Here is a 20,459-nt window from a genome sequence, read left to right as displayed (position 1 = left end):
AGACTGTGGGGCTGGAGGAGGTGTCGGTCAGAGCTTGGTCAGGCTGGGGGGGGCGAGTTATCGGTCAGCTGGTGGTGAGGTGTTGTATTCTCTTCCCTTGTTATTTCCTTTATCATTGTTATTATTGGTGGTAGCAGTAGTGATTTGTGTTATACCTTAGTTACTAAACTGTTCTTATCTCAACCCGTGGGAGTTGCATTCTTTTCAATTCTCCTCTCCATCCCTCCAGGAGTAGGGGGAGGGAAAGAAGGGGGGGAATGAGTGAACGAGTTACCTGACTGGGTTTAAACCACGACAACTGATTAGAAGCAGAAGTTGCAAAAAAAAAAAAAGGTGGACTTGTTGGAATGTGATGCATTTGATGAAGTTCCTTTCCTTTTGTTCTTCAAATAAATTAAAATTTAATTTTTTTCCTCCAACTTTTTTTTCCCTTCGAAGAAGCGTGGGTAGGTAGTGACTCCCTCTGGGAGAAAATGTCATAGGATGGAAGCACAGGAAAATTGTATTCCTTTACTGCTTCTATCCCAGGTTCTTCATGCAAAGCATGTATCTTTAGGGTATGTTGAGTTCCCCACCTGTAAAATGAAATTGGCATCTTTGCAAAGATACTGGTTATTTTCCTCACTCTTTGTCTCTCCTAAATGGAAACAGATTTGTTTTAAGCACCAGTTCATTAACCAACATAGTGGGTTGTTGCCCTAGTTACAGCTTAAATAATCTTTAACAGCATTTAGTTTTGTGGAGCAATCATTATTGCAGGGCTTAATGAATAAGAGCTTGTTTAGTGAGCCATGATTCAGATTGTTTTAAATGTAGATCCAGAGATCATGACTGAATTGAATTTTTGATAATTAATTGTCTTACTGGTTTAGGTTTTCTGTCCTGTTCATGGTTTTGTGGTTTGGTTTTGTTTTTTGGTTTTTTTTTGTGCATGTGTTTTGTTGTTGTGTTTTTTTTCCCCCTAAGCTGGCACTAGCAATTCTTAATTTTTCTTCTGCCAGTCTTGAATTAACTGTCAACAACACAACATGTGACAGTATAGAATGTCATTGAGGCTACAGGTAGCAGAAGAATACTGTGAAATTTATGTATATTGAAAAGAGATTGCGCCGCAGATTTCAGGTGGTCCACTTAAGCTCCTAAAAGACCTTTAGAAAGGAGCAGTGATTAATTCTTTTAATTATAAAGCTACAGCCAGACTAGGCTGTTGTGTGTCTTAAGACAAACCCCATAAAAATTACTATGCAAACATTTCTACGAGTACCCTGTGACCTTTCTCAATAAGAACATCCTCACTGTTTTGTGTGAGTTCTGTATGATTCAATTATTAGGTAAAATCCATTATAAAACTTTTTAAGACTTAATCTGAATATAAAATTACTTATTACATATTTAGGAATACCTAGTGCTTTTAAGCAGTTACCTTCTTAAGTCCCAAGAGAGGTTAGAAAACTGGATCTGGAAAATGGTTTTTTTTCCTCTTCCTTTCACACTTTTTTCCTTCCCTCTCTGTTAAGGATGGGAGAAGATCAGAAAGTTGTATTTTAACCTTTTTCCAGTTAACGCTAAAGGTGTTAGTCCTGTTATCACTAGTTGAGGGCAAAGACCATTCTGTAGGCAGTGGTTCAGTTCCTTAAATCTGCTGCCTCTGAGTTGCAAGGCTTAACATAAAAATTTCAAGTCTTAGCTGTGTGCATGTGTGTGAGGACCTGATTTGAGTGCAGAGATTCATATGGGAATTTAATCTCAGTTATAGGCATAGACGTAAATCCTTATTTTGTGATGTCTGATAGGTACAGTGTAATTGTTCACAGTGCTTTTCAGTAAAATGTGTTTTAATAAAATATAGACATTTCCCAATGGAATTTTTAGATTCTTACCTGTTTTTTTAGGGGTTTTCTTGTAACCTTTAGCAACTGTGGTTTCTTTATGTAGTTGTATCCTTCTACAACAGCGTCTGATCCTGCTGTAATTATATGAAGTCCTTACTGGCTATTAGCTTAGGTCTGTAATGTTTAGCTAATTTGTCATGACATGTTTCTATAATGAATTTTATATGTCTGAGTAGTTCAGGGTCTTACAAACTTGATTTTGGTTCCCAGTTGTTTTACGTGCAATTAAAAACTCAATACTGTTTCAGGTAAGCTGCCCCTTTCCTGCTGTAGTTTTTTGATTTTTGTATATCAGGGTATGGACTGGGCATGGTCTGAATCTATGTTCCAAGTAAAACTTTTAACATGATTCATGCAACTTCTTGTTCGTTCTAGCCCCACTACATATGTATTGGATGAAGATGAACCTCGCTTCCTTGAAGAAGTTGATTACAGTGCAGAAAGTAATGATGATCAAGACATTGAATTGGCTGATAATGTGGGTGATTATGAGGCAACTAATCAGGAAGATGGACTTTCAGACTCAGATTCAACAAGGATACTCCTTTCTTGAACCAGCTTTGCAGCCGGTAATAGAAAGTTAAGTATCCTGGCTTTTGTAGTCAAATACTTCCATGATGTTGTCTACCATGGGGATATACTTAAGGAAACACAGATAACTTGGGTGTGCCTAGCTCAAAGACAATAAATATTTCTGATAAACTGGCATTTACTTTATTTAAGAAGTACTGTGTTTTCTTTTAGCACTGAATAGATGTTTACCAGTTCATTTTCTACGAAGTATCACCGCATGGCATTTTGTGTCGTTAAACCCTGTCTTCAGAAAAAATAATTTATGGTGTGTCAGAGTACAGATTTTTTTTTTTTTTATATAGGTCTTTGAGTTGCTTTCTGAAAAATATATGTACAGGTTTTCTAAATTAATTTATGTATGTGTCTGTACATGTATGTCTTTATACTGAGGTGAAGAGGTTATTTTTCACATTATTTCAAAGGTACTCAATTGTGTTTGGAGGTAATGTAGTGCCTGCTCTGGAACCATTCAATAATTACTACATTAAAAATGCAAAAGCGATGTATGAATTGTTTCACTTGTTCCTTGCTTCTGAGGATTATATTGTTCTTCCACACTACTAAGTGATTTCAGTTTCAGAATTCAGTTTAGGAATTTTGTACACTGATCAATACAGCCTGTGCTTATAAGAACTATACACTGTATAAAACTCAATCCCTTTAAATAAGCATGGTTTAATATGAGGAGGTTTGGATTTTGTAAGTGTACATGACTACCAGAACCAGTTAGATATGTACACTGTTCAGCTACCCAGTTGCTCCATTTTTCTCGTTCAATATGCATGTCGTTAAAAAGCATTCACTTTACTGGGGGCACATTAACTATATACCCAATTCAAATGCTCTAAGAGGGAAGGTGCTTTTTGGCCTGGTCTCAATCCAGCGTTAGCCCTGTTCTGAGAAGGAGATCGAACTATAACTTCCTGAGGTCTCTTCCAGCCTGAATAATTGTTCTGTGACTCTGTTATTCATGTTTAAAGTCAAGCTGTCAGGCATGGGATTTACACTTCCCTGTCATCTACTAATTCTCATCGCCTTTAGCCTCTGCTTAGAATAAGATCTAATAGAGAAATGAAGTTGTTTACAGAACTGACATGTTTTGCAATGAAAAATATTTTTCCCAAGCTATTTTTACTTGATGTGACCCAATTGTGGCATACATTTTCTACTGCATGTGCAAGGGCTTTAAAAACATGAAGAATAGCACTTCTGAGTTATCAGAGGTTTTTAACTGATGAGAACTTTGTGAATGTTTACTGTTGCAAATCAAACTGTATTTTGGAGGGGAAGTGTGCCTTTGGTAGAAGGATTAAAGAAAGAAAGCTATCAATGATTCTCAATCAGGAGACAGATTTTGACCAGGATCTGCTGTTTCAAATGCAGCATTTTTTGGTGATGCCTATCCAAACTATTCTGATCCTGAAACTGGGGAAGGGTTTTTGATTCCTTGGGTATGCTACTGTTTTTTTGTTTAAAGGCTTAAATTTATATTAATATTCACGCAGATTTGAGATGTAAGGGTATAACGAAATATATACATTCTTGTCCCTTTATAAGTTTCTCTCTCTAGTGAAAATTATCATTGCTTGTGTTCCATGAATTACATACAGTAAGTAAGAAAGTTTAATAGCCTGTTGAAGAGGAGCCCTCTGCATTGGAAGTGTAGAGGAATTTTCATCCTTGAGGATTTGTACTTCAGTACCTTACATAAATAATTTTTACTTACATTTCTCCTTAGTTTTCATATGAACCTGTGTTAATACTGGGACACTATTTTCATACTACAGGAAAGACTAGAAATGTACTTCATTCTCTTAAAAAGAATTGTGACTTAGTAGTACAAAACCATCATGAGTAAATATGCATGTCTGTTCTTCTCATATCTTCTACACCTTTTAGTCTGTGCAGAGGAGTTATTCATAACTTCTGTAATGGCTCAGTTTAGTATTCACTCTCCTAAAACAATAATGTGTTTTTACACTAGATTCTAATGCACTTGTGCATTAGAGTAAATGTATGTGTTTGATTATGCAGGATGTCAGTCTGGCAGGTGTGGGTCTGAGTTTTGACTCAAGAGTGAAGGTTTGCCCTGACCTTACACGCTGTAGAAAATGCAAAGGCTGTTATCTTTTACACATTTTGTGGCACTTCTTAATGTGCCTTCTGAAAGGCAGTCTCCATTTGTGTTCACAGGGATGACAGTTCATGGGAAGAACTACCGCAGTGGTAGTGGCTTCAGACTGTTCATACAACTGTTTATACTTCACTGCTACAAGTTGCCATTCTTGCAGTGGTGTTGGCAGACACATACCGGTTTTCCCTTTTATCTGTTTTGGTAGGAAGTCTGTCATTTAGATGGCAATGGAATAGCTGAGGCTTGAGCAGGCATTACATTCTGGTTCTATGAATTCATCCAGAATAAATGGGCAGAATGGATAGCAAAGAGTGACAGCTTCTTGGACTGTCACAGATCAGTCACCTAGCATAGCCTGTCCACACAATTGATTGGTTTTATTCTATGCATTGGCAATCCAGTGTGTTTCTGGTTTTAAATTACGCTCTTACTATAAGCATGACCGATTCTGTTTAGGAAGAGAACATATTCTTGTATCTTTTTCTAGTAATAACAATATTGTAACTACATCTGTTATTTACTGTCTTGCTTCTAAATAATTGCTGGATGTTGAATTACTTTATTCTGTTCCCAGGTATAATTCAGTTGCAGCACAAATTTTGTGTCTTCACTGGTGACTTACCCTGGTGTAATGTAACTTACAGCTAAGGCTGCAGTTTGTGCCAAAATCTTGCCTGACTGTTTTTGGAGGTGGATTGCTTTATCAGCCTGACTTATCGGGGAGAATTGGTTTGAATCTCAATAAGGCTGCAGTAGCAGTAAACACTGTTCACAAAATGCAAAAATTCAAGGTTTCAGATAGTTCCTATTGTAATGCTGTGATAGATACAATTGTTACAGTGTTGTTATGCATGGCCCAAGTAACAGTACTCATTAATAAAAATACTTAATAAAGAATTAATTACAATCAGTTTGCTTCCCTATTATTGATTAGTGATGTTGAAAGGATTTATCATAGCCTTTGCAGCAATGTACCTACCTGAAAGAACTGGGGTGTATTTCAGAAAGTAGGATTTTTGTTCTCTGTCAAAGTCAGCATGCTGCAGGCTTACAGTACCATATCAGTAAACTGACTTCTAACTCTTAAAAATTTTAATATTCATTAATGTGTGTAAAACTTAGGAAGACTTTGGATGAACCAGAATAAAGGCCATTACAGAGCACACAGAAGAGGAAAGTCTTTTGGTGAGATTCTCCCTCCTACACAGCCAATAGACTTTTCATCTGATCTGGGGAAGTCACAAGTTAATTCCTCATTAAGTAATTCCTTTACAGCTCAACTCAGACTGCAATTGAGGGTTAATTTTTTTTTACTATTTATATTTTTGCAGTAGCAATTTTAAGATTTGAGACAATGTTTTTGAGGGAAAGCTTTTAATATATAAGCAGATCTTCTGGTTGTCTGAAGCTGTCTGAAAAGAGCAAGTGGTTACTAGGAATCATCAGTGTCAGTTTTGCAAATACATATGCAGGTTACTTAACTGTGTCTATTGTGTTTAAGTTGAACAACTTCCTTCACAAACTCTGTTATCCAAACTGTTGCAGGGTGTATAAGAGTCACAGTGACTCTTAAATCAGGATATCTTTCTTTGATCTTAATGTTTCTAAGGTAATAATGATGTAAAGCATTTGAGATGTGACCTCTTGTTTGCTTAAATAAACTATAGATTGCTTTGAAAGAAGGGCTTCAAAATATGACATGCTCAGCAGCTTTGACACCTAGTAGAGAATGCATTATCTTACATTCTGGATGGCTTGGATATTTTTAATAGTATCATATATAGAGTTTGTTTAGTCTCTGTAAAATACTTCATAGCTATGAAAAACATCCCCTTAATTCTTCTGTTATAAAAAGGTGCAAATACTCTTTTTTTTTTTTTTTTTTGTAAAAAATATAATAGTGCAGTCTTCGAAGCAGTTCAGAAAGAATCATCACTGAAAATTAGGGGTTTAGCAACAAAGGAAGCAGCATACCATAGGATTTGTTGATCCAAATTATGTGGTTACCAAATGCCAAACAGCTGCTGCTTTTTTGCTGCCTATGTAGCATTCTTGGCACAAGATGTTTTTGCTTAGTGTGTGCCCTTATTTCTTGGAAGGTGGTTATTTAGCATGCATCATTTTTCGTGGTAGATTGGAAGAATACGTATGTGAACTAGCAGCACTACATAGCACTACTGTAAGTTTTTACTGGCCTGAATGTGGAATAAGAACCTGGCTAACAAAATTGCACGATACTAATTCCATACATAAAATACTGCTGTTAATATGGAGTGGGAGATTGACTTATAATGACTTGAAATCGGACTCTTCTTTGCACTGCCCCTCCAGATTTAAAAAAGTAAGATATTAAATGTACAAAAGGTTCTGCACAATTCAGTACAGACTTTGAACTTTATTCCAAACCCTAGACTGTTGTTACCTATCTTTTGTCTTACACACTTGAAAAGAAAAATTTCTAGATTTACTTGTCATGTATTTAGAGAATACCTGACTCTACTATTCAGTTCTTTTGTGTTTGGGATTTTTTCCCCCCCTGAAAAACGCTACTGGAGTAAAAAACGAAATACTACTGCAGAAGTCTTCCAGCTTAATCTGTCTTCTTATAACAACTAATCTGCATAAGGTGTCTCAATTAAAGATAAGTTGTAAGCTTATTAGAAAAGCTCTCAAGGTCATAATGAGGTTTACCCCCAGAACATGTAGGTCTATGGCCAGGAAATAGCCAAGGCAGGGGGTTAGTTTTTACAGAACAAGAGTCTTGCTTCCCTTCAAACTTGAGAGCCACACAAAGGTTATTTGCCTTCCAGGAAAGGCATCACAGGCTGAAATCCAAAACTCATGTTCATTTACAGCTTGCAGTCTTCTTAACTTTAACCCTAGCACGTGAAACAGCTCTAGGAGGCTACTGGATTTCACAGTTGAATTGCTTTTCACTAAGGTGGTCTTTCATCACTTGATTGGTTGCAGACCACATTCCTTAGCAAGTCTGTCTCACTTAGCCTTTCAAGGTTAAATCATAACTGTTGTCTTCTATAGCTAATTATTCAGGCAACATAAACTGCTTTTGGGTGGCAGCATTGTATTCATGCTCACTTCATTCCCAAAGGAAAATGAACATGAAAAGATTTCAGCATAAATAAGGCATGAAACACAGAGTAAGGGGGACAGATGATCTTTAACATTTTGTGTAATATTTTCTTAATTGTAGCATATTTACATAAATCTTACTAGTGATACTAGCAGTCCAGCTGACCCCACAGATTAAAATGGCTCAGCTGTACATTTTGTGAAGACAAACTGGAATGCAGTATCTCACACAAACCCTCAGCCAACCATCTGCCTTAATATGTGGCTTTGATCCAGCATCACACTTAATTTAATTTACTACAGTATACTGCCATATGAAAATCCTAAACTGGGTCAAACTGTATTCCAAAATAATGTATGTCTGGGTTTTTTTGTTCTGTAAAGACCATTGCAAAATTTACAGATGCTGTGCAACAGTCATCTTGCTGTTATAGTTTGTGTATAATTACAAAAGGAACAAGTTTAATTTGCATTGATGTTGTGCTTGTGTACACTTCTACACAAGTTCAGTTTAATCCACATCAGCTCTAGGTCACTTTGTTCTTCTAAAGCATCCAGTCTGGTCAAGTCAGTCCTTTAGCTTGTGATTAGCCAGTGTCATTTCCTTTTCCTTTGGGTTTGACTTTGCTGTTGACAGTGCTTTCTGTTATAAACCACATCAATCATGACCACTTAAAAACTCTGCTGTTATCAAATGTACACCTTGTGTGTGTTCCAGAACGAAAGAAGGAGCCCCAAATCATCTATTTAAAGTACAGTAGCTCATTACTTCGTATCTCAGGTACTTGTTCCTTTAGTCCAAAGTCTGAATGTCTAAAATGCAAGTATACTGTAATTTTAATAAAAGATATTTTCAGATCTGTGTGTGAGCTCAGGAAGATATTAACTACGCAAATCCCTTTATGCTAAGCACCGGGAACCAAATTTTAATAGGGAGGTAGATCAAATCTGGTGTACGCAAGCAGGGGTGGCTCCTGGTCAGCTAATTCTATAAGGAAGCTGACTCATTTGGCATTTCCGCTCACACAGCTCCCTGTTGCAGAGAAAATGCTGTTATTCACAGCAGAGGAAGAAGTCTTCACCTTAACATTGCTCATGTGGCTGTGTCCACCTCACAGACCTTAATGATGTGTGGGCAGATTTTCCCCTGCCTTTGAGCTGTGCTCAGAGAAGATAAATTGCAACTTGCCAATGTTAAGGGTAGCATAGGTTAGCGCTTAAGAGTGACCACCCTCCTCTGTGACTTGTCCACCAGGGCAGGGTGGCTATGGACAAAGCACTCGCTGGCTGTGAAAGAAAATTGAAGAAGAGGGACAGAGGGAATGCCTCTGATTCTATTCTGTGGGCAGCAGAGGCAATCATGTCCTAAGGGGCACCTTGGCTGCTTGTGAAATTCTCCCTTTGCCGTGAGCTTCCCCCAGGGGGCTGGCTAGGTGAAAGCATCCCCACAGAAGTATGAAAGGTAAGGCTGGATGCAGGAGCAGGGTTGTTGAGGTGTGATCACCAGTGAGTCAAGGATTCAAGAATGGAAACACCAGCCTAGAAATCTGAGGGAAAAAACAGAGAACATCTAGGTGGCAGTCTTCAGGCTGAGCCACCAGTGCCAGTGTGTGGGCAGCCAGCACTTCTCTGTGGGGCTGAGCATGCCACTAGAGTCCACTCTGCCTGTGGCACTAATGCCTGCCTGGCCCCCAGAGCCCTCTTGTGCTAATCAGCACACTACTAGCACTTTGCCTTGCAGCCCACTAAATCCCAGCTGCGTTTCATACATGCCAGCCAGTGGGTAATTGCCTTATGCTTTTATGTTGTGTATATCCTGTTTACACCCAGCATAAGACTTGTGACCTAACAGATCCAAAAGAAGGGTCCTAACATGTCTTATAACCACTCATAAACCCACTTGGGTGAATTGTACAAAATATTAGCCCTTCAGGAACAGAGCCACGAGTCTGCAGAAGCAGGATTATTCGATTATGTTTCTGTGAGCAAGAGGGCTAGGGATCCCCAAGTAATTGCATCTTTCTAGGTTATGGCCTTTGTGTTCTATTTCTGCCATTCTCCCTTCTGTATTCATACAGATCTTTTAATTATTGCCAGCTGTATTATTAATATATCAATCTGAGAAAGCAATTCTTTTTCCCTACAAAATTGGGATATAAGCCTTCTTTATGTGTTAAGATCATCACCTTAAACCCAGATCCACAAAATTATCACTGTTAAATATGATTCACGTCACCCTTATCAGATGCTCATGTGAACAGAATAATATAAATGGAGTACTTCAACAAAACTTCAGAAGTATGTGTCAAATTTGAGGGTGGAAAGAATGTGTCTGAGACCCCAGCCTTAGGTGCGGGAAGTCTTATGTGTTAATTGAGCTCTGGGGTTTGCAGAAAGAGACATGAGCCAAATGTGTCTGCTGGGGGGTTGAGTAATTCTCAAGAAATTTGGAAAGCCATTTTCTCATTCCCAGCTGAAAAGCAATATATGCTTCTAAGTGCTAAGGATTTAAACTATGCCAAAAGAGGAAGAGAAGTGGTGATGGATTGAAAATTAAGGAGATGGCAAAAAGATTTCAGATATCTTAAATGTACCTGTTTTCAGTGCCTCAAAAAAGAGAGAGAGGGGATGTAACACAGTTTAGGTACAACAAAGTAATTATTATTTCTGAATTCTAAAATTCAGGTTCTCAAAATAATTAATTTTTAAGCTAATTAAATTTCAGTACTGTCTTGAAAGAGATTTTTCCTGGTATACTGACAAAAGAGGCAGTACTGTTTCCTACAAAACACCACCTGACACTTCAAGGCTAGAGCCTTGTGTAGCACGAACCTAAGCCCATTTTTCTTCCTCTTTTTAAACATGTACTTTAAAGCTTCATTCGTAATGTAGGTCAACACTGTGAAAGAAATGTACTATTTTCCAGCCCAAGGTTTGTAATTGGGAAGGGCAGTTATATTACATCATGTAAGGGTACAAAATATTGATTGCTATAATAAAAGCTATGATGACTGGTAGTACACTTAGAATGCATTGCCCAATAGTATTACATATGTGAAATATTCACATCCCCACATGATGCCGGTTATCAGAATAATCCCTTGAGAAAGTTTGTAAAGAAGTGAAAAAGCAGTCCATATGGCATTCAGCAGTGTAGCATGTTTCATAGCTGCAAGACTGTTCTGGGGAGAAGCTGTATCTTTTTTTTGCACAGAGTTACTGTGTATGCATCTTAAATTTTGTTATTTTCACCATACACATCTGGCTGCCAGTTAATGTCTTACAACCAAATAAACACCAACAGATACACACTGCCACTGTGGAAGTGTTGGAGGAGACAAAAAATGTCGCTCCTTGTTTGTGAGCAGGAGCCTTTCCAGGCAGCCCTATGAGTGGCAACTAGAGGTATTTGTACTGTATTTCCCTCGTGACTCGTCTTTTTGAATGAGATGTCTCTAATGATGAGGCAGGCTTTGTCCTAATGAAGTGGTGAAGGAGATGTACTTCAATAGGTATTGGCCATGAAATGCTACCAGGAATCATTGAAATAATGTTTTCCTGTACCTTCTTCCTCTGTTTTAATTTATGCTGTTGTCTTTTACTTATTGAACAGTCAGTGATTAATCTACAAATACAGGTATACCTATATTATAGGATATAGGTGATAACCTAGAATAAGATATACTGCTATAGAAAAAATATCCACTATGTTTCTATACACGGGCACGATTTCCAGATTAACAATTTTCTTTCCTCACAGACTGGAAAAGACATGGGACCTGTGCTACTGAACCAGGGGAAGGGTTTATAACCTCATCTCTACCATTATCCAGTGCTGACAGCTCTAGGAAAGATATGAGGAGCTATTTATTGTCTTATCTAGTCAGAACAAAATAGCTCCTAGCAACCAGATTGCCCAAAACCCTGCTGTGAGAGAGGTATTTTCCCCCTTCATTAACTGGCCATATCCCATGTATGCTGTTGCTGTTTTCAGTATTGTTTACTATCTTCACTTCAGTGAAGCACTGTGATGCGTTTATCCCTGTGAAGGTCTTGTGCTACATTTTTTTTCTATCCTACAAAATATTCCATGTGTTTTGTCTGAGGCAATAGCTGGCCACAGGCCAGGTCTTGTATTTCTAGGTGGACATAGCTACAGTCACAAGTCAGGAAAAATCCAGCATGCCTGTCAAGACTTAATAGATGTGCTAGTGATGCCATTAAAGCACCATAGTGAGTTCAGAGTTAACAGGTAGGAACCTAAGCTGGTAAAACAGTGGAAGAGGAGGACAGGAGCACTCAGAATAGTCTGACCTGCAGGCTGCCAGTAATGCTATCTTGGAAAGAAATTACAGCTAACACCACAAATCTGCCCTTATGTACTTCTTGTTCAAATACCTGAAGGTTCTGCAAGTTTCCTGTTTTGGGGAAACCTGAAAGATCTGCATTAATCCATGTTTTTGTAACTTTTGGGAGAGTGGCATGAGACCAATGCAGTAAATGTTCAAAAGAGCTAATTTTGACACTACTTTATAATGTGTATGATTTGCTTGCAAATTAGCGTAGACTTTATAGATTTTCAGGACAAGAAGCATGATTACACCTTACTTTCGTTAGTGCTGCTTAAAGGGTCATAAAGTAGCTGTTTAGGCTGATCATTGATGGCTGAGAGCAGTATTTGTAGTTCTGCCCTGAGTTAGACTCTGAGAGCTGCTGAATCCTGAGGAAACTTCTTAAATTGCTGATTCCTACTTCTGATGATTGACAAGGAAAAAATCCCATTTTCTAATATTACTGTATCTGACTGTTGATATCTAGCACTTGATCTCACTTTGTCTTCACCTGCTTACATTTCATAAATCATTACAACAAAGTTTTCTTTTCTTTGTGGAAGCTAATTTTCTTTCAATCTCTTCTTAAAGTTAATGGACTGCATGTCTTTGGCCTGTTTTCCTGTAAAGCATCCTCATAAACTTGGATTTACTCTCACAGTTTATTCTGAGTGATCCCTGGGTCATGAGCTCCTGTTCAGCAGTGGTCATCAGAGACTGTACAGTAGGCCTGCAATGTACCCACAGATTTCCTGATCCTGTGGGCACTGGTATACTAGTTTTCCTGCTTCTACTAAACCTTTTCCTGGCTCTGAGACTTCACACAGTCTATCTGCCTTGATTCTAACCTCTTTGTCTATGTTACTTTTCTCCAAAACTATACGCAGTGTTGCAGAACAAGTTTTCATTTTTCAGATGTCTGACCTTGAACTTCTGTGCAGGAAGACTTGTGAGCTCAATGAGTCTTGCAGTTTATGTTCAGCTGGTAAGCACTCTCATTTTGGAGAATATGCTCTCTATTATTCTTGGAAAAGCAGAGATTTATATACAGATTTTTAATTTAAATGAAACTTTAAAAATTCACAGAGCATAATTTTTCACTTCAAAATATGCCTGTTTAAAATTCAATGCAAACTTATGTCAATCTAAATTTAAGAAGATTGTAGAAGCAATTTAAAAATTTAACTTGTTTTAACATCTAATTCCTTTGAAAACTATGAGCTAATGATATGGGAAAGAGTACGTCATAAGTGAGCTTAGGTAGGAAGGATCCCTCTCTGTCAACCATAGGAGTTGCACAGCAACTAAAGCACAGATCAGACACCAAAAAAGCAACAGTTTTTAATGCCAGCCTGAAGATCTAGATTTGATGTCCACGACTGACTCTGCTTTGTGGAGTTAGCCAAGTCCCTGCTCCTAGCTTCTCAAAGCTGGTGAGTATGAGTTCTTAAATGCCTGACTTGAGATCACTGAAACACTTGAATTGGGTGGGAGCTGGTTCTGAATATGTGGAGTGTACTCATAAGGCACTTGAATATTTGTAGCTATTTTTCATCTTAAATTCACCAACACTCCAGGTCTCAGCTAAAAAAAATGGAGAATCCTCCCCACCCTCTTAAACACTTTGAGTTTGCTAAATAGAAATACAATGATGAGCATCACTGTATTTAAAAAAAACACCCTTGTTTCTAAGAGTCCTGCAAGGAACTTAGGGATTTTGGTTTCAGAATATTTTGAATAGTGTGAAGTTAATAAGGCAGGAGACCCTACTGTGGACAATAGGGATAAAACAGCATATCAAATAGTCACTCAGTAAGAGTATAGAGTCTCTTTTCTGCAGTGAATGAGGCCTAGATGCAAGGAAAAAAAGTTTACACATACAGATTGCATCATTTATAAGCATATGGGCACTGAACAGAGTCTGTACAAGCAGCTTTGGAGTTCTTGAATGCAGCTTTATTACTACATTAGTGCAATTTTATATGAAGCATATAGTTAAGTCTTCCACTGCACTCCACCACCAAGTAGATGTTGTTTCATCTCACTGTCTTCAAATGATTCCATCAAGTTACACATTTTGAAAAAACAATGAAAGTTTGACAAGAACTTTTTCATCTTTTTATTAACATAGGTAGAGTACATAGATGTTTTGACAGAGTAACTGTAAAATATTATTAGTTTATTTACATAATAAAACCCCTCAAACTTCCCTAAAATATCCCCAAGCAAGAATTCAAACATCTGTTTTTATCCTGTTCTTATTTTCAAAGGGAAGTGTGCAAAATAATTGTGTTTAAAGCAGAATAAAAAATAGTAACTTGCCCAAAGTAAACTTACCTCCAGTATTAAATGCCCCATGTGTTAAATGCCCCAGTGTTAAATGCACACTTGCTCTGAACATAAATTGCTTTTATTTTAAAGGTTTCTATATGGGCTGTTATTCATACTCTTGATTGTTCTTTATGTCAAAGCAAAAAGAAATAATTGCTCTTTCTTTCCACATATCTTGGAAGATGCAAAATTCAAGAAAGCAGAAGACAGATTGCAAACTTGAAGTCTGTATTTGTTGTTTGGCATCATAATTGAGGTTATGAGAGATGAAGTAGCTCTTTTCAGTGTCACAAGTAGTAAAAGTAATTCTCTCTAGAAATGGACCATGTAAACAATTAAGATTGGGATGTTTGTAAGGTGAACATGAGAAGTGAAATTCTTGTATTTCCTCTATTTTCTTCCCTACATAAATTGCTAAAATTACCAGAGAAGTGCAGAAGATAGCTACATAAATTTCAGCATGTCTAAAAACCAAGACTGAGGTAATTTGTGGCTTTATAAGAAAAAAGCAAGATAATTATTGTCCTCAACTGTTCCCAGTTTTTGCAAAGGAAACATCATTCCATTAATGGTGTTCTGAATGGAAGCGGAGTAAGCTGTTTGCTTTGAATTTAGATTCTGTAGAGAATTCTTGAAACTGAAGCTTTTGCTTTACTTATGCGATCTGAGAAATAATGTATTATAATATAAGCTACCCAGTACAGAATGTTAGAATTCAAATAATGGAATTTATGAAGTGCTCAGCCTGTTTTTCATAGTGTTCTCACTGGCTTGGCTCTCCAGAGAGATGGCATCCCTCTCGGAAGAGGATGCGAAGGCTCTAGGGCTGTGACATGCTGGACATAACATGGAGGGTTAAGTGCTGTCCACCCACAGTCAGGTTCTGTGCTCAGCAAGGTGGGTGTATAGAGCGAGAACAGTGTTGGGAAAACACAAGCTGGGCAGCTGGGACGGGGATTCTGGAAATGGTGAGGTCACAGCACTAGGACCACCTCAAGTATGCAGCAGGAACCTGGGGAGCAGCAGGATGGGGTGAGGCTCTGCAGGCAGGCAGGCAGAAAGCAGCAAGAACAGGCCAGGCCCCATTGTGCTGGGGCTGTGCAGGGTGCCAAAAGTCTGCCTTTGGAGTAGAATCCAGCTGCAGGACACAGGCTCTCTCCTGAGACCACATGCTGCATGAGAGCAGCCGCCTTCAGGTACCATGACATCTTATTGTACTCCTCACCCAGCTGAGCAGTGCAATGCTTTCATGCAATCTGCTTCAGCAGTCTGACACAATTCAATTACTTGGTTGGGGGGGTATCTCCCCTTTGATTTTCCTCTGTTGATTTTTGGTGGGTTTGTTTGTTTGGGCTAACAACTGGGCTGTGGTGGAGGAACTCACTGTGTCCAGCAACTCTGGGCTGAATGAGGAGGTCCTGGTCCAGCAGCTAGAGCACTCCTTGCAGGACAGCACAGTCTTGTTCATCTGCTGCCTGCCTGACGTTGTCGGGCTTTGGTGCAGCGAGGAGGCTCGCCCATGGTTGGACCTAGAGGATTCCCAGGCTGCCGGAGGGCAGGAAGGCCACCGTGCGGCCACACTCCGCCGTGCTGCCTCGCCTCGGTTGTGCTCCCATCTCCAGCCCGGCGCCCCTGCCAGCCCTCCTGGTCCCATCATCAGTGGGCTCCCCCGCACCTCAGCCACGGCCCTTCAGAGGAAACCCCATGAGGAGCCCCACCAGGAGCTGCCCAAGAGGGCTGCAGGTCCTTCCTCTCCCAGCCAGGGGAGGAACTACTTGCATGCGGGGGCCCAGTGACCCCGGAAAAGGAGGGCTGGCAGCCCCCAGGCCTCTTCACCAGGCAAGAAAACACCCAACCAGCAGCACTAGGAGTGCACCCAGAAGCTGGCAAAAGCAAGGCCAGGCCAGGTACTGGGGCACATGTTGGGGGATTGGAGTCTCTCAGCACTAATTCAATTTCAGAAGGAAATAAAACTATGAAAACTACAGAGTGAGCCTTAGTTTGAAATCTGCCAACCCCATCCTGTGGTGAGGCAGCTGGAGGTGATCAAAGCCCTAGACTGTGTGGTCTGGAGGGCAGTGTCCAATGGCAGGTTAGTGCAGACCTTTCTCCTGGTGGAGATAGAGGAGCCGATGTTCCAGCAGGTGGGAAACTGACAGGGCAGGTTCCTCATGCCAGCAGGCAACACTCTGGGGCTAGCAAGTGGGCAGCGGCTCCAGGCTGTTCTTGCTCTCTGGCTTCTGCAGGGAGGAAGCAGAGAGACAGCCGAAGGGGCTGGGGACGCAGGGATTCACCTGCCTCTGACAAGGCACTTCCGCTTTCCTCAGAGGGAAAGCCTGACTGGGGCAAGCATGGAGGAGCTGAGGAAAACCAGACTAGGTCTGACAGAAGAGCTGCTTCATTCATCTATATTTACTCTTCCCTTCCCTGTGTTGGGCTTGTTGGCCCCAGGGCTATGGTGCCTGGGCCTCTCCTCGTGCAGGGCTCTTTCTCCTCATTCAGGCACCATGTGTCTTCATGTTATGGATACTTGCATATTCTCTTTGTCACAAGGCCTGAGAGTGCCATGCAGCCTTAAAGCAGCACTAGGCTTTGTCCACTGCTCATGGAGGGCCTCTCTGCTGTGTTTTGGCAGGATAGCCTGGAACAGCCCCTTTCCCAGAGCAGGCTACAATGGGGCTGGTCCCTGGCCAAGCCCTCTTTGCTCTGCCTTAGCCGCCATGGGGCCTGGCTCCTGCACTGGCAAGGCACTTGAATCAGGAGGAAGAGGCCATGCATGAACCAGGGCCAAGCCCCATGGTGCTCAGTTCATGGCCTGAGCAGTGCAAGATGAACATGCTTTTGCCCTCAAACATGGCCTTTTGTCATGGTATGGCTACTTGCACGTTTTCTTTGCTGTGATGTGAATGCCACTGGGCAGTTACGGTAGTAAATAGCTGGTTCACTTCTTGAAACACTCACTTGTGGGTTTTTTTGGCCTTGGTTTTATAACTGGCAGAACAGCAGTGACACCTATGAATTGCTAATATGCACCATAATCTGGGACAACAGCAGGTGACAGGATTTCAGTGTCTCTGTTTGACTAGAAAAGGGGCACTGCAGAAAGACTTTGGTTAATTTGCCAGGTAGCAGATTTGCCAGATCTGCTCTCTGAGAAATAAACTTTCCTGTAATTGCTTGATAACCATGTGAAGCAATTTTGGAGGTTTGGGGATGATTATATTCATAACAGAATATACCCTGGGTTTGAGCAATATCCTGTAACCCTACAATGTTATGTTAAGCTTTCTCATGAAAACAGAATTTATTTTACTATCAGTTAGCAGAAAATGTACCGTCTGAGTCATAATTCATAAAATGATTGCATACAGCAAGGAAAACATCATTGATTATTTGCAATGTACTGCAAAATGAAAATGGATTCAATTTGCTCTAGACTCACAAAGATAATATTTTTCAGGACTTGCTGAAAGTATCTGTATTTGTAGTTTTGTAGGTCTATGGAGTTTGATATTCTGTATTTCACACAGCTCCATAAGCCATGCATATATACTTTCAAACACTTAGGACATGTATATCCTCCTTAACTTCCCTCTCTTTTCTTTCTTATCATTCCTGATGCATGTGTTTAATATTCTCTTTTATACTGTTTCTTTTTCTGAGTCATGCAAAATTACTGTTCTGATTTAATAGTAAATACAGGAAAGTCACAGATGTTGCTTTTGACATTGCAGCATTTGGAAGAGCAATGAAAAAGATAAAAACCTCCTTATTCATTTACAGATAACATTGTAATTATCTGTGATGGATAATATGAGTGAATGGAAAGGCTCTGTCCCTCATTTAGCAGCTACTTTAATATCACCGTTGGGACAGGGGATTCCAGAGCAAGCAAAATCTGATGCCAGTAAGGAGAGCCTCACAGACAGGTTATGAGAAAGAGGCTTGCTGTTCTACCTGACCACTTAGAGGATTTCAGAACAGATGTGCAATCGGAGAAGTGACCTATTCTGTCTAAAACTGACAATGCAATTACAGTCTCCGTTACCATCTGACATTTAGGTAAATCACCATTGTTTTTTGATGTTCCCCTGTCAGCTCATAAACCGAACCCAGTGATTCACTCTTCTTAGCTATGTAAACCCAACTGTAATAACTGCGAGGCTGAGTTTGTTAGGGAGGGTTAACATTTGTATGGCAATATATGTAGCCTATATGAGTCAAAATTTCTCCCTAGAATAAATTTTATAGTAAATTGAAGCCAAACTTTCCCTCAAATACTTGGGGAAAAAATGCTAGAATTGCCTGTTGCTTGCATGTATGTGACAATGTTACCTCTGCAGAGACCAGCAGGAACCATGGCCACTCCCCTGTGTCCACAAAGGCAAATTCAGAAGTCTGTCACCTTTAATTTTTCCAATGAGCACTACCTTGATCTGTCTCCAAATTTGGAAGTTTGAGAGCCCAGATGCAGCTGGATAGCAGTCTCCCTGATACATTCAGTAGCACAAAACCACATGTGGCACTTGTCATGTAACCTTCTTTCTCTGTCATTTGTCTGTCTTTTCAGTTAATACCATGTGTTCATCACTGGCTATTTGAAATAAATAGAAGGATGCAGTGGAGCATATATTTATTTATGAAACCAAAACTGGTTAAAGGCTGATCACTGTACATGTAAAAGAAACTAGAAAGAAAATGAAGACATAACTACAAACAGAAGCTGATTCCCCTTGTACTGCAGCTATGTGACTTCACCATCTTCTTCATAGGTCATTTAGTCTGTTAGCAAATCAAGGAATAAAAAACATTCTATTGAGCAAGTACTATGTTTCTAAATGTTGCTGAGAAGTATGTTAAGATGTACCCACCAGTACATTTCTTTGACTTAGAGGGTTATATGGACATCAAGTTTCCCTGCAGGCTCCTATCATTCTGTTAAGAACACTCTCAGAATCAGCAACATTTTAACTCACTGGGATGACTCACAGCCACAAACTAACATACTAATTCGATGCAATGAGATACAGCTCCAAATAACATCTTTGCAGGACTCTATCAATAAAGGGGAGAAAATTAAAATCACAGAAGTTTGCATCTAATGTGACAGTAATCACATTATCACATAAATGCAATGTTTGCAGATACAGTGGTGCATGAATACAATCTTACTTCATCTTTGTGTTTCACATCCATGGGCTGAAATTCAGTTCAGCTCTTCAAGAGACAGATTCCTTGTACAAAGAAAATAGACTAAGTGACAGTGACTGTACAGAAACCAGACTTTCTGTTTGGTGGCAAATTTTACAAGTTTAAAAGAAAGTTCTGAAAATAACCCTCATGAAAAAGAAATCCTTTGTGGCAATCAAAATAAGATGCCAACGCTCTGCAAATAAATTTTTAAAATGAGGCTCATACAAAATTCTTTTCAAAATGAAAAAAACAACTTACTTCATTCTGGAGTTGTCCAAAAGAATGTTAATGGAAATTCTTTTGCCTTCTTTTTGTTATAAAAACTGGGATCAGTACTGAATATTCCTGTAAAATTTTGCTGTTTTAAGCAACTGGTAATTTCTGATGGGGCAAAAAGCTGTAGGTAAAATTCTGATTATCTCTGAACAGCAGGATCTGCAAGGAAAAAGTCACAGCTTGTGAGAGGCCATGTAAGTATTTCTCAGCTGAAGGAAAAAATTTGATTCAGGTCCAGCTTTTAGTGTATTAATTATTTTTCTTAACTGCTAGTTAATGCATGTTGTTTCACTCGGGTTTCTCCAATGTAATAGTAAGTAATTCTGTAGACCAAGAAAAGTTTTGTTCGTCAATGCAGTAAATTGGCTACTCTTTTTCTTACATGAATGAGATATATGCATCTATGCAGGGCAGAATTCCAACATCCTTCATTACAAATCAACAATATCCTACTGTTATGTGAGCTGTGCCACTTTTCCATTAGCAGAGGCATACCAAAAGAAGCTAAGTAGGCAGTTCAGGGAATTGTTAATGTACTAAACCCCCTTTTTATGTAGTTCATTAGTTTGGACAGCTTGCTGTTTTCAATAATTATGAGGAGTTGATGTATTGGCTTGTTTGTAATCTCTTGCTGGGAAG

The 20,459-nt window shown here is 39.4% G+C and overlaps 1 protein-coding gene across 5 annotated transcripts in view; it reads left to right on the top strand.

Moving 5' to 3' along the window:
- Window positions 1-2,609, top strand: part of AGTPBP1 (ATP/GTP binding carboxypeptidase 1) — a 67,529-nt gene extending 64,920 nt beyond the window's left edge. For all 5 annotated transcript variants that reach the window (XM_061456278.1, XM_061456275.1, XM_061456274.1 and 2 more), the window contains one exon: window positions 2,268-2,609. In XM_061456278.1, coding sequence (XP_061312262.1) covers window positions 2,268-2,445 — 178 coding nt within the window. In that variant the 3' untranslated portion in view covers window positions 2,446-2,609. The remainder of the gene's footprint in view (window positions 1-2,267) is intronic.
- Window positions 2,610-20,459: the final 17,850 nt, after the last annotated feature.

This window comes from Pezoporus flaviventris, unplaced genomic scaffold, assembly GCF_033815535.1.
Source record: "Pezoporus flaviventris isolate CSIRO_AGI_PZ_B2104156 unplaced genomic scaffold, CSIRO_AGI_Pfla_v1 ptg000022l, whole genome shotgun sequence".
NCBI lineage: Eukaryota > Metazoa > Chordata > Aves > Psittaciformes > Psittacidae > Pezoporus > Pezoporus flaviventris.
This window is presented reverse-complemented; position numbering and strand designations above follow the sequence as displayed.